General features: G+C 37.3%; 1 protein-coding gene across 2 annotated transcripts in view; it reads right to left on the bottom strand.

Moving 5' to 3' along the window:
• The window catches only part of got2a (glutamic-oxaloacetic transaminase 2a, mitochondrial), a 43,346-nt gene that overhangs the window by 12,446 nt on the left and 15,749 nt on the right, over positions 1 to 15,151 (bottom strand). For both annotated transcript variants that reach the window (XM_069900945.1, XM_069900946.1), the window contains exons 4-7: positions 14,726 to 14,785; positions 13,641 to 13,802; positions 11,235 to 11,339; positions 10,866 to 11,016 (exon numbers count right to left, since the gene is read on the bottom strand). In XM_069900945.1, coding sequence (XP_069757046.1) covers positions 10,866 to 11,016; positions 11,235 to 11,339; positions 13,641 to 13,802; positions 14,726 to 14,785 — 478 coding nt within the window. The remainder of the gene's footprint in view (positions 1 to 10,865; positions 11,017 to 11,234; positions 11,340 to 13,640; positions 13,803 to 14,725; positions 14,786 to 15,151) is intronic.

Here is a 15,151-nt window from a genome sequence, read left to right as displayed (position 1 = left end):
GTGGGGACTTTAATTGCTGTTTGGATCCATTATTGGATAAATCTCTGAAGACTTTGAAGAGAACAAAGATGGTTAAGCAACTGTCAACAATTATGAAAGATTTGAATTTGGTAGAGATTTGGAGAAAATTAAATCTGACAGAGAAGGATTTCTCTTTTTACTCAGCCTGACACTAATCCTTTTCCAGAATAAATTTATTTTTTAGTATCAGCACTTTACAAGGTAGAATTATACATGCAGGATTTGTCTGATCTTTTTTTTATTATTAATTTCGTGTGTAGGTTCTGAAAATGTAGGAATTATGTCTTTTTTAAAATATTTTTTTTATTTTTCACACCGTGAACCATATCAACCAAAACATTACCCTCTTAAGTATACACAGTGGCATTTTCTCCTCTTTTTTCCTCCTACCTTCCCTCCCCCCTCCAAAACATATTCAATACAATAAAACCATTAAATGATGTCATCACACAATAAAAAATAAACAAGAAAAATGTGTCACCTACTTTTACACACTGGATCAAGTAATTTTGTCTTCTTATCATTTTAAGGGGTGGAGGTCAGAGGCAAGCCCTCTCTGTTATGTTTCATGTACGGTTCCCAAATTTGTTCAAATAATGTGACTATTTTTAAAATTATGTTATTTTTTCCAATGGAATACATTTATTCATTTCCATGTACCATTGTTGTATTCTCAGGCTCTCTTCTGATTTCCAAGTTGACATTATGGATTTTTTTTGCTACAGCTAAGGATATCATAATAAATCTTTTTTGCGCTTCATCCAGTTTGAGGCCTAATTCTTTACTTATATTACTTAGAAGATCTCTGGATTTTTTGGTATGTTGTTTTTTGTGATTTTATTTAATACCCGATTTAGATCTTCCCAAAACATTTTCACTTTCTCACATGGCCAAATTGCATGTACTGTTGTTCCCATTTTCTTCTTACAGCAAAAATATCTATCTAATAATGTTGGATCCCATTAAAAAAATTTTTTGGGACGTGATATATAACCTGTGTAACTAATAATACTGTATCATTACTGTAACCTTGTGTTTATTATATTCTTCATAATTCCAGAACATAACTTTTCCCATGTTTCATTTTTTATCTTTATGTTTAAATCTTTTTCCTACTTTGTTTGGGTTTATAGCTTATTTCATCATTTTCCTTCTCTTGCAGCTTGATGTACATGTTCGTTATAAATCTTTTAATTATCATTGTGTCTGTAATCACATATTCAAAGCTGCTTCCTTCTGGTAATCTCAGTCTGTTTCCCAATTTATCCTTTAAGTAGGCTTTCAGTTGGTGGTATGCAAACATTGTACCATGAGTTATTCAATATTTATCCTTCAACTGTTCAAATGTTAATAAATTAATTCCCAAAAAACAATTTTCAATTCTTTTGATTCCTTTTCTCTTCCATTCTCTAAAGGAAAGGTTATCTATTGTAAAAGGGATTAGCTGATTTTGCATCAATAATAATTTTGGTATTTGGTAATTTGTGTTTTTCCTTTCCAAGTGAATCTTCTTCCATATATTGAGTAAATGATGAGCTTTTATATATCAGCTTTCCATCCCAATTATAAAGTATATGTTCTGGTATCTTCTCCCTTATTTTAACTAGCTCTATCTTAGTCCAATCTGGTTTTTCCCTTGTCTGATAAAAATCTGATAAATACCTTAATTGTGCTGCTCTATAATAATTTTTAAAGTTTGATAACCGCAAACCACCTTGGTTGTACCTCTGTTAATTTATCTAACGCTATCCTCGGTTTTCCCCCCCTTTCCATAAAAATTTCCTTATTATTTTCTTTAGTTCATTAAAGAATTTCTCTGTTAAGGGAATTGGTAATGATTGAAGTAAGTATTGTATCCTTGGGAAGACATTTATTTTAATGCAATTTACCCTCCCTATCAACATTAGTAGTAATTCTTTCCAATATTCTAAGTCTTCCTGCAATTTCTTCATTAGTGGCTGATAATTTAATTTGTACAAGTGGCTTAAATTATTATCTAACCTAATACCTAGGTATCGGATTGCTTGTGTTTGCCATTTAAATGGTGATTCTTTTTAAAATTCTGTAAAATCCGCGTTACTCATTGGCATCACTTCACTTTTATTTCCGTTGATCTTGCACCCCGATATTTCTCCATTCTCCTTCAATTTCTTTATTGATGTAATTCTTTATGTAATTTTTTTATTGATATTTCTTGCTCTGTTAGGTATACTATGATGTCATCTGCAAATAAACTGATTTTATACACCTTTATTTTTATCCCTTTTGTTTTATTTTCTGTTCTTATTAGTTCTGCCAATGGTTCTATTGCTAAGGCAAACAATGAAAGGGATAATGGACATCCCTGTCTAGTTGACCTACTTAATTTAAATTGGCTTGATACATATCCATTTACTGTTACCTTTGCCAACGGTCCATTATACAATTTCTGGTAGATTGAACCACTTTAATACTTTAAATCAATAGTTCCTATCTACTCTGTCAAAGGCTTTTTCTGCGTCTAAAGCAACAGCCACTGTTGGCTTCTTATTTCCTTGAACTGCATGAATTAGATTCATAAATTTACAGACATTATCTGCTGTTCATCTTTTCTTAATAAATCCAGTTTGATCTTTTTTTACTATTTTTGGTACACAGTCGGCCAATCTGTTTGCTAATAATTTTGTTAATATCTTATAATCTGAATTAAGTAGAGATATTGGTCTATATGATGCTGGTGTTAGTGGATCATTCCCCTTTTTTGGTATTACTGTAATTATTGCTGTCTTGCATGAATCTGGCAAGTTTTGTGTTTCTTGTATCTGGTTCATTACTTCCAGGAGAGGAGGAATTAATAACTCTTTAAATGTTTTATAGAATTCTATTGGGAATCCTTCCTCTCCAGGCATTTTATTGTTCAGCAGCTTTTTTAATATATCCTGTACTTCCTCCATTTCAAATGGTTTTATCAGCTTGTTTTGTTCCTCTTCTTGCAATTTCGGCAGTTCAATTTTAGCTAAAAACTCTTCTATTTTATCACCTTTCCTCTCATTCTCAGTTTGGTACAATTGTTCATAAAAATCCTTAAAGTTCTCATTAATCTCCATTGAATTATATGCAATTTGTTTGTCCTTTTTCCTTGAAGCCAATACAGTTCTTTTAGTTTGTTCTGTTTTAAGTTACCAGGCTAATATTTTGTGTGTTTTTTTTCTCCTAGTTCATAATATTTTTGCTTTATTTTCATTATGTTCTTCTCCACCTTGTACATTTGTAATGTTTTGTATTTTATTTTTTGTCTACCAATTCTCTTTTTGTTATATCATCCTTTGTTGCTAGTTCCTTTTCTGTACTTACTATCTCCCTTTCCAACTGTTCTATTTCCCGATTGTAGTCCTTTTTCATCTTAGTTACATAACTTATTATCTGCCTTCATCAAAGGCTTTCATTGCATCCCATAGTATAAATTTGTCTTTCACTGATTCCGTATTTATTTCAAAGTACAATTTAATTTGGCGTTCAATAAATTCTCTAAATTCCTGCCTTTTAAGTAGCATGGAGTTTAATCTGCATCTATATGTTCTTGGTGGGATGTCCTCCAGTTTTATTGCTAATTACAGGGGTGAATGATCTGATAGTAGTCTAGCTTTATATTCAGTTTTCCTAACTCTCCCTTAAATATGGGCCGACAACAAAAACACATCAATCCTTGAGTATGTTTTATGCCTACTCGAATAATATGAGTATTCCTTAACCCTTGGGTGCTGCCTCCTCCATATATCCATAAGTTTCATTTCCTTCATTGATTTAATCATAAATTTGGTCACTTTATTCTTTTTGCTAGTCTTTTGTCCAGTTTTATCCAACATTGGATCCAAATTAAGGTTAAAATCCCCTTCTTATCAATATATTCCCTTGCGAATCTACAATCTTCAAAAAAATATCTTGCATAAACTTTTGATCCTCTTCATTAGGTGCATATATATTGACCAAATTCCAAAATTCTGAATATATCTGACACTTTATCATTACATATCTCCCTGCTGGATCTATCATTTCCTCCTCTATTTTGATTGGTACATTTTTATTAATTAATATAGCTACACCTCTGGATTTTGAATTATATGATGCTGCTGCTACGTGTCCTACCCAGTCTGTCTTTAATTTATTATGTTCCACTTCAGTTAGATGCGTTTCCTGCACAAATGCTATATCTACTTTTTCTTTTTTCAATAAATTTAATAGCCTCTTCCTTTTAATTTGGTTATGTATTCCATTAATATTTCTTTTTTCTTCTTTGGCTTGGCGGACGAAGATTTATGGAGGGGGTAAGTGTCCACGTCAGCTGCAGGCTCGTTTGTGGCTGACAAGTCCGATGCGGGACAGGCAGACACGATTGCAGCGGTTGCAGGGGAAAATTGGTTGGTTGGGGTTGGGTGTTGGGTTTTTCCTCCTTTGCCTTTTGTCAGTGAGGTGGGCTCTGCGGTCTTCTTCAAAGGAGGTTGCTGCCCGCCAAACTGTGAGGCGCCAAGATGCACGGTTTGAGGCGTTATCAGCCCACTGGCGGTGGTCAATGTGGCAGGCACCAAGAGATTTCTTTAGGCAGTCCTTGTACCTTTTCTTTGGTGCACCTCTGTCACGGTGGCCAGTGGAGAGCTCGCCATATAACACGATCTTGGGAAGGCGATGGTCCTCCATTCTGGAGACGTGACTCATCCAGCGCAGCTGGATCTTCAGCAGCGTGGACTCGATGCTGTCGACTTCTGCCATCTCGAGTACTTCGACGTTAGGGATGTAAGCGCTCCAATGGATGTTGAGGATGGAGCGGAGACAACGCTGGTGGAAGCGTTCTAGGAGCCGTAGGTGGTGCCGGTAGAGGACCCATGATTCGGAGCCGAACAGGAGTGTGGGTATGACAACGGCTCTGTATACGCTTATCTTTGTGAGGTTTTTCAGTTGGTTGTTTTTCCAGACTCTTTTGTGTAGTCTTCCAAAGGCGCTATTTGCCTTGGCGAGTCTGTTCCATTAATATTTATAGTCATATAATTTAACATGGCGATCTATACCCTGTTTACACCTCATTTCCACTTCCTCACCACCACCATCCATCCCCCTTTTCCCCATTTTCATCTCTCAGTTTTTCCTTTTTAAACTCAATGTATGACAACACATTTAAAACATAATACTCCAATAATTCTCACACCCAATAACCCCAAATGCCCCCCTCTCTGAGCTGCCCCTAATCTCTTGCCGGGCAACCACAACTCCCCTCTCCATTTGGATTGAGAACCCACTCACAAGCATCAACTGATTTTGCAGTGACGGTTATTCTCTCTCCCTCCCCCAACCACCCCAGAAAACTTTCTTTTTACACATATAACAAAGCTCACCCCCCTTACTTCCTTTCTTCCCTTCTCTTTCCCTTCTTTAGTTCTTACATATACATTATTTTTACATCTTTATATGTATTTTATCGCCGCTCTTCATTCTAGTTACATCTCTTCATCTCTCCTTCTGTCCTGCAGGCGTTCTGCAAATTCTCATGCTTCCTCCGGATCCGAGAACAGTCTGTTTTGTTCCCCAGGGATAAATATTTCAAGCACAGCTGGATGTCTTAACATTAATTTATAACCTTTTTTTCCATAGGATCGATTTTGCTGTATTAAACTCCTTCCTCTTCTTTTAGAATTCATAACTTATGTCTGGGTAAAAAAATATTTTTTGACCCTTGTATTCCAATGGTTTATTGTCTTCTCTAATCTTATTTCTTGCCCGCTCCAGTATATTTTCTCTTGTGGTATATCTCAAAAATTTTACTGAAACCGATCTTGGTTTTTGATGTGTCTGTTGTTTCTGTGTGCTCTTTCTATTTCCATTCCTTCCTGTATTTCTGTCATTCCCAGGACCTTTGGGATCCATTCTTTTATAAATTCCTTCATATCTGTGCCTTCTTCATCTTCCTTTAGGCCCACTATTTTTATATTGTTTCACCTACTATAATTTTCCAACATATCAATTTTCTGAGCTAACAACTCTTATGACTCTTTAACTTTATCACTTTCTCCCAGTTTTCTTAAATTATTCACTTCCATTTCTACACCCGTTTCTCGGCTTTCCACATTTTCTAATCTTTTCCCTATTTCTGTCATGACCAGCTCTATTCTGTTCACTTTTTCTTCTGTACTTTTCATTTCACTAAATTCTAATGTCAACCATTCTTTTAATGCTCTCATTTGTTCTTGAAAAAAAACTATCTACATTCTGTCCATCTGTTTTACCTTCTATTTCTCTGTGCAGATCTTGGTCTTCCTCTTCTTCTGTGTCTGCACCTGTGTTTGTGTCTTCTTCTTCTCTTCCTTGTATTTATGTTTCTTCTGACTTTCCTGATGAGTTGCTTGGCTCACTTTGCTGGGCTTCTTGCTGTTGGTCCTCTTCTTCTGAGCTACTCATCTGTTGGGCCTCCTGCTGCTGCTCTTCTTTCCTTTCACTCCCTTTTCTGTCACTTTCCTCTTCTTCCAGCTGAGAGCCCTGGTGTCGGGCATCCCTCAGCTGGTCGCGTTGTGTTTGCCTGCTCCTCAGCTGAGCCCCCCTCCCGTTGGTGTTGTCCTTCTCCTTAGTAAACGCACTTTTGTTTGGCTCAGAGTCCAGCAGTCGGGGGGGGGGGGGGGGGTCGCGACTCTGTGGGGTCGTCACCAACCTCGGAGAACAGGCTCTCTCCTCCACGACGGCTCCCTGTTTCTTCATGCAGGTAAGGCCTTCTCATTTTCTTTCCCAACATCTTTTCTTTTTTTCCCCATTGTTTTTACTTTTTCCTTCTTGGGTGCCATTTTCTATCTTTTCTCTACAATTTTATCTTTTATTTGTTATGTTTTGTATTTCTTGAACTTTGTACTTTCTTCACTTTATTTCTTCTTTTCTGTAGAGGGCTGGTATTCCCCTACCGGCCACTACTCCTCACGTGACTCCTCCTAGAAATTACGTCTTGTTGGAGATTTAATACAATGTTTTTAAAGAAACCCTAATTTATTAAATACATTAGAGACCATATTATATCTTTCTTACAAATTAATGAAAACTCTGTTCGAAGTAAATTTGTCCTATGGGATGCTTTAAAAGCATATTTGAGGGCAGATTATTAGTAATTCAACGGAAATTTAAAAAAAATATTTGGCTGATAATCAAAATTTGGAGAAGGAAATAGAGGTTTTAGCAAAGGATGTGCAACAAAAACCGATGGAAGATAAGAAGGCTCGGTTGACCAAGTTAAAATTTTGTTATAATACTTTACAAACATATAAATTTGAAAAGTTGCTGCAAAGGTCTAATCATTGTTATTATGAGTTAGGGGAACATACCCATAAAGTTTTAGTATGGCAACTTAAGACAGAACAAGCTTCTAGGCTATTAGAAAAGGTTTGGTTGTTACTTGTAATCCTCAGGAGATTAATGACAATCGAAAATTTTTTTGTTGGGTTTGGATTTGCCATCACTGGAAGAGAAAGATATGAAAGAGTTGAATAGTTCTTTTACTGAATTTGAGGTTAAAGAAGCTCTTTTGGCTATGCCAGGCAGGAAATAACCAGGGGAAGATGGATTTACTTCTGAATTTTATCAAGAATTCTACAATCTATTGCTTTTTGTATTTACAGATGTGTTGAAGCAAGCTACTGATACATGTTGTTTTCTGGAATCTTTCTCTAAAGCATTAATTACTGTTAACCCAAAAAAAATAGAGACCCACTCAAAGTTGGTTCATATACACCGATTTCATTATGAATGTTAATTATAAAATAGTAGCCAAGGTTTAAGCCAATAGATTGGCTAAATTTTTGCCACAGTTGGTTAATCCAGATTAAGCTGGCTTTATAAAGAATAGATATTCTGCAAATATATTGTTGAGTTAATTTCTTTAATTAATGCGTCTAGAAAGCAACTTAACCAATCAACGATAGTAGCCTTAGATGCGGAGAAGGCATTTTATAGAGTGGAATGGAGTTTTTAAAAAAAAATTTAAAGTACCAGAGAAATTTAAATTGGGACCACTCTTTATTGGTTGGGTTCAGGCTTTATATAGGGATTTATCAGCTTGGGTGGTGACAAATGGACAAATATCATCTTTTAATTTAACCAGATCAACTAGAAAAGGATGCCCTTTGTCACCACTCTTATTTGCATTGGTAATAGAACCACTGACACAACTGATTAGACAAGATGTTAATATTAAAGGTATTAAAGTAGGTTTAGATGAGTATAAAATTAATTTATTTGCAGATAATGTTTTAGTATACTTAATTCATCCTAGGGAGTCTTTGGATTATTTACAAAAGCAGTTGGAGCAGTATGGGAATATTTCAGGTTATAAAATAAATTGGGATAAAAGTGAAATATTGGCAGTAGCAACCGGAGAATACTCTGATTGTAAACAAGTGACACAATTTCAGTGGTCTAATAAAATTAAATATTTAGGAATAGTTATTGATGTTGATTATACAAGTTATATAAGTTGAATTATGTTCCTTTATTAAATAAAATTAAAACTGATTTACATAGATGGAGAGATTTACCATTAACTACCATTAATTGTCAATTGTATTAAGATGAATATTTTACCACGTATACAGCATCCTTTTTCAATCTTATAAGCTTCCAAAGGACTTTTTTTTAATGAATTGAATAAATCAATATGTGTATTTTTATGGAAAGGTAAATTATCTAGAGCATCGTTGCAAAATTTAACATGGAAATATGTTTGGGGGGAAGCTTCAATTGCCACATTTTCAGAATTATTATGAGGCAGCCCAGTTGAAATTTATTAATAGGATATTTGATATGGCTTCTTTTCCTACTTGGGCTAAGATTGAATTAGCCCAGATTCATGAACAAAATATTGATCAATTTATTTATAAATGGGAGTCCAAGTCTTATACAAAATTATAATTTCCCTGTATTGAAACATTTCATGGATGTATGGTATATTAGGGACTGAATTATTGGGATCAAAGGTAAAATTTTGGTTAAAATTTCATTGTATTAGAATAAATTGTTTCCTTTTTCAGTAAATAATGCTTACTTAAGACAGTGAGAACAGAAGAGCATTAGAGTGGTGGGTGATTATTTTGAAGGGGGATTATTATTGTCATTTGATAGATTGAGGGGAAAAGTTTGGGATTACATCAAATACTTTGTTTGCTTACTATCAAGTACATACTTGGTTAGTGGTGAATTTAGGGCGTTAATTGAGATTACCTAAATGTTCTATTTTTCAACTTTTGCTGACGGAAGGGGGTAAAAAAGGTTTTATCTCAGAAATATATGATTTGTTGCAGTAGATGGCCAAGCCTGATTTATATAAAACAAAAATCTAGGGAGAGTGGATGACGATGTGTGAGGATAGTATGACCAAATCAATTAATGTGAGATATAGTTTAGTCCGTTATAATTTTTTTACATCAATTATATTCAACTCCTGAGAAGCTAAAAAGATATGGCTTCAGTTCTTCAGATGTGTGCTTTTGATGTGGGAAAGAGATTGGTACTTTTTTTACATTCAGTTTGGCTCTGTGAAAAGGTGAAACTTTTTTGGCAAAAGATTATGGAGTTTTTGGAAAGTTTATTTAAATTTAAATTAACACTTGATCCATTATTTTTAGTGGGATATACTACCACATTGACGCTGGGCTTTAAATTAGATAAATTTCAAATGTTATTTATTTGTTTAGCTTTGGCAGTTGCTAGGTAATGTGTAGCGGTTATGAAGAAGGACAAAAATTAGTTGAATATTCAAAGATGGCATGCTGAAATGAGGATCTGTGCTCCTTGGAAAAGATAACATCATAACTTGAGTGATAATTATTCTTTATTAAAAAATGGGATCCGTATCTGAAATGTATGGGTTTGGAAATAAAATAGTTTGGTATCGATGAGAAAGGCTCTCTCTTCGGTGGCTAATAATAATGATAATAATAATTAATACTGCTCCTATTGTTTTGTTTTTTTGGGGGGTAAGTAGAGGCTAGTGGGGGGGGTGGAGGTTGGGAGGGAAGGGGAGGGGGTATATAGGGAGAAAATATTTTGTATTGTTATACCTTAATATCTGTATTTTACTTTTTTCTGAATAAATAAAGTTTAAAAAAAAAGATTTCATATTGAAATGACATAGAATTGAGACAATGTGAAAACACCCTTTAGACAGTTGGGAATCTTTTAAATTCTCACTGATAAAAGTTTTGTTCAGTTCCAGTCTATCACTCAAGGGATGTGAGCACAGAGCAAGAAAAAAGGTTTGGCCATGAGAGTTTTGAATGTTAATAGACTGTATGCCTTTTCCTTGCTTCATTTGCTTTTACTCCCGATCTCACGAACGAGGGAAGTATCAGGCACAGCAGCAGCTGTCTCAGAGAAACACCATCTGCTTCCTTTGCACCCAACAACATTTTTCAAGTGTTGAAGCCACAAAATGGAGGGGCTGAGGCACAAGCTTTCAGCTCAGCCTCTTCACCTAGCTGTCTTAGTTAAAGTTGCTTCGAAATGGAGACAGGTGGTCTGTTAAGATGCAAAGTGATCCCCTGCAATATAAAAATGTACCAGAGAAACTCAGCAGGTCATGCAGCTCCAATGTTTTGGCTCCAGGATACCTGACGAAGGGCCCAGACCCAAAATGTTGGTTATACTTTACTTCCTCTTCATACTGTGACCTGGTGAGTGACTCCAGCACATTTGTGTACTGCCCTCGACCCCAGCATTTGAAGACTTTATTTAACTCAAAGTAATCCTTGCAAGTGGTTTGGGGACTGGTCCCACTTCAGAGTGTTGTATACATAAATGAACAGCATCGAGCAGCTAGAAAACATTTGGAGCCATTTGCTTACCGTATAATCCCATGTTCTTTGCAAAGGATTGCGAGAGAACCAAGCTCATGCCCTGGTCAATGAAATAGCGCATGGCCCACGCATCCCGGTCAGCATCTCCACTGGCAAATCCCTGATAAGCCATGTCAAAGAATGGGAAGAGGTTTCTTTGCTGGAAAGAAGACAGTCTGATTAACTTTAGAGTCTGATTAACCTTCATTAAACAAAATATGAGTTATACCTTTCTAAAATGAAAGAATATGCCTCCCACTAAATACTGGGTTTATACAGGAGCCCCATTATTTTGCTTTGTTCACTATAATTATGGTGGAAAAGTGGGTTTGGTTTCAAAACCCAACACTTAAAGACTGCACAAAGGCAACAGCTTACCTTAACAGCAGCTGCCAGCTCCTTCCACTGCTCTGGCTTTGGGTCTACTCCTGTGGGATTGTGAGCACAGGCATGGAACAGGATGATCGCCTGCTCTGGGATTTTCTGCAAGAATACAGGAAGGATACAAATTAAAATACCCATACACCTTCTGCAACTGCAAAAGAACAAATGTTTGAAACCCATACCACTGCAATATTTTGATTTTGTGATTTGCAGCAATATCAACTCTGAATCTATCCATTGAACATAGAACAGCACAGTACAGGCCCTTCAGCCACGATGTTGCGCTGACCTACCCAAAAAACTAAACCCTCCCTACCTCATAACTCTCTAAATTCACTAAGACAAATGGTGACAAACAAAAGTTGCTTTTAATTTTCTTTAAACATGAAAACAGGATCAAACTTTAACTCATTACTATTAACTTAACCCCCTTCTAATTCTAAGCACACGTATATGTGTGTGTGAGTTCAGAAAAATTATTTGATTCACAGTCCAATCTCACTTCTCACTCCTCCAGGAAATTCAGGCACTGAATTTAACATTTATGAATCTTCACCAAGCTTTGGTGCTCAAGAGGTAAATGGTTACTGCTCAGGAAGGTTCTTGTCAGTTTTTAGAGAAAGATTTGTTGTTCGTTGGACACTAACTGATTCCTCCTGATCAGCCATTTCAGTGTCTTGCCGAAGAAACTTGCCCCATCAGGGTTTTCAAGATGATAATTTCTTTCTTTCAGGTCACCACAGAGTTTTCTGTTTTCCTTATCTCAGGTGAAACATTATACAGCCAGCCATCTCCTCTTGTATGGTCTATAAGGTCTTTGAACAGGCTGAACTAAGAATTCACAACCCGTCTTCAAAATGGGGTTTATCCACAAGCTTGCCAGCTTGTCATGTTCCACTCCCTGATGCTGCTGCTGAACTGTAGTACTCTCACACAGGAGAAAACTACCCTCTTAGAACAGCAAACTGCATTGACAGACAAACTGCGGAACCGGACCCAATCTTCTGAGTCCATTCATCTGTTGCTTTCAAAACAATAATCCATAACTCCACAGAATGTCCAATTAACACTTATTTATGAAGTCTCTATAGGCATTCTTCAAAGTTTTTGCAAAGGCACTCGGAGCTTGGACTGTCTGGCTTGAGCCAAGCTCTTGTATTTTATAAGAGATCTGTTTTGAACTATTTTTATTTGTTTGTGACCTACACTAAAAACCCCCCACAATTTATCTCCTTTTAAACATATCTATACATAATATAACATAATCTGTCACATGGCCAATTCGTCGTAGATAGCCTGGTGCCCCCCCCCCCCCCCCCACCGCCACACATGGTTTGGTACAGGAGAAAGTCCATGGGGTGGGGGCAGTAAATGGGAAGGCACTGAGGAGTGTGGCAGAACAGAAGGATCTGGGAAAACATACATAATTCCCTGAATGTGGTGTCACAGGGATATAGGGTCATAAAGAGAGATTTTGGCACATTGCCTTTCATGCATCAAAGTATTGAGTCTAGAAGTTGGGATGTCATGATTAAATTGTATAAAACACTGCTGAGGCCCAATTTGGAGCATTGTGTGCAATTTTAGTCACCTAACTACAGGAAAGATATCAATAATATTGAAAGAATACAGAGATGATTTACAAGGATGTTGCTGGGACTTGAGGAGCTGAGTTACAGGGCAAGGTTAATTAGGTTAGTACTTTGTTCCCTGGAGCATCAGAGAATGGGGGGAGATTTAAAAGAGGTATAAATAATTACATGGAGTATATAAAGGGCAAATGCAAGAGCAGGTTTTTTTTTTAACAGTGAGGTTAGGGGAGACAAGAACTAGAGGTCATAGGTTAAAGGTGAAATGTTTAAAGGGAACATTTGGGGAAAACTTCTTCACACAGAGTGGTGGGAGTGTGGAACAAGCTGCTAGCTGAAGTGAATGATGGCTCGATTTTAACATTTAAGAAATATTTAGGTAGGTACATGGATGGGAGGGTTCTTCATCTGTGGGTAGCAGTCCCTTTTGGCCCACAAATCTTGTGCTGCCCAATTACATCCAAGGGTGGGAGGAAACTGGAGACCCCGGGAAAAACCCACACAGGCTTAAGAAGAACAAACTCCTTACAGACAGTGCGGGATTCAAACCCCTGTCCCAATCGCTGGCACTGTAACAGCATTGCGCTAACTGCTACACTATCTGAGCTGCCCTGAAGGCTTCACATCAATGGGACTAAATCTGCAAAGACTAGATGGGCCAAAGGACCTGTTTCTGCAATGTTCTATTGTTCATAATTAAGATTTAATGATTAACAAACTTTCCCATTGCTATTAGGTGGTATATTAAACTAATGTACAATTACAGACTTCATCAGCATTATACTTATGATTGAGTTAACCAAACACTCACCGAAATGTCCTCCATTGCTCCTGTAAAATCAAAACCACAGGTCTTCGGATCGTAATAGCGATAACCTTTAACTTCAAAGCCAGCATCCCTGAAGATGGGTGTGTGGTTTCCCCAGGAAGGTTTAGGCAGATAGACCTCGCGGCTGTTGTTGTAGAACCGGTGCTGTAAATGGAAATATTAATGTGACACATCGGTGAGGGGCTGTTATTCTACACTTATGGCCTATAACTACTCTTGAGGCACTTAATTCAGCAAACAGGTGGTCTTCTGTTTCACTATGCTCCACACCTCACTCTCACCATTGGCTACCAGCCAATTAATATTCTGTATCATATTCTAGTGATTAACTTTTAAAGGTTACAGGAGGAAGAAAACGAGAAGTGGAGCAATAAGATCTTACTGAAGAGAGAGGCTGCCTGATGTGGGGCCTGTCCTCAGACTTGATCCTTCTACCAAGTCCCTACTGTTACATGCAGTTCAAGTTTATTATCATACATATACTACCAGTTGAAACAACATTTCTCCAGACCACGGTGCGCACACATAGAAGCATAATATACAGCACAGAGATATAATTTTAAACAAATTTAGACATACAGCATGGTAACTGGCCATTTCAAACACAAGTCCATGCCACCCAATTTACATCCAATTAATATACACCATAAAATAAAAATGTTTACAAAACACTAAAAATGATCTGCTGGCAAATGTGAGGCTTTCAATCATAATCATTTATCAAGATAGTGAAAACAAAAATTTTGTTAAAAAATCTAATAAATTTCTAAATGTTTTCCTAAACAGCAGAGGGCCGGTCAATTCTTCTAAATAATTAAATAACAGGAAGCAGAGTTAGGAACTAATGTGGGAGATTTGAGGCCCAGAAAGCTGGCTGTATAAGGGAGTAAAATTTGAGGGAAGGTTTGCCACAATTTTGAGATCCTGAGGATATTTGTTGAAAAACCATACAAGAAACCCTCAGCAGCACAATGTACCTGTAGTTAAGGTGGAAAGAGCAAGACGTGTTCATTTGTTATAAAAACCCTGGAACAAGATTTACTCTGGCAGAAGCTGCTGCCACTTACCAAAAAACTAGCACCAACCCTCAGAGATCCAGTTCCAGAAATGGTTTGCACAGTGATGTACTGAAATCAAAAGGATGCTCAAATTAATGACTGTTCATTTGAAAACATTCTATACCCACAGGTCAGGGGAGAAGAGGGAGGGAGCAAGACCCACACACATGGATGTAGAGGGAGGAGCTATCAATAAAACAAGAGCAATGAAGCTACTCGCCCCAACTCCCTTCGCCCCTCGCCCCAACTCCCTTCGCCCCTCGCCCCAACTCCCTTCGCCCCTCGCCCCAACTCCCTTCGCCCCTCGCCCCAACTCCCTTCGCCCCTCGCCCCAACTCCCTTCGCCCCTCGCCCCAACTCCCTTCGCCCCTCGCCCCAACTCCCTTCGCCCCTCGCCCCAACTCCCTTCGCCCCTCGCCCCAACTCCCTTCGCCC

Source organism: Narcine bancroftii, chromosome 10 (assembly GCF_036971445.1).
Source record: "Narcine bancroftii isolate sNarBan1 chromosome 10, sNarBan1.hap1, whole genome shotgun sequence".
Lineage (NCBI taxonomy): Eukaryota > Metazoa > Chordata > Chondrichthyes > Torpediniformes > Narcinidae > Narcine > Narcine bancroftii.
This window is presented reverse-complemented; position numbering and strand designations above follow the sequence as displayed.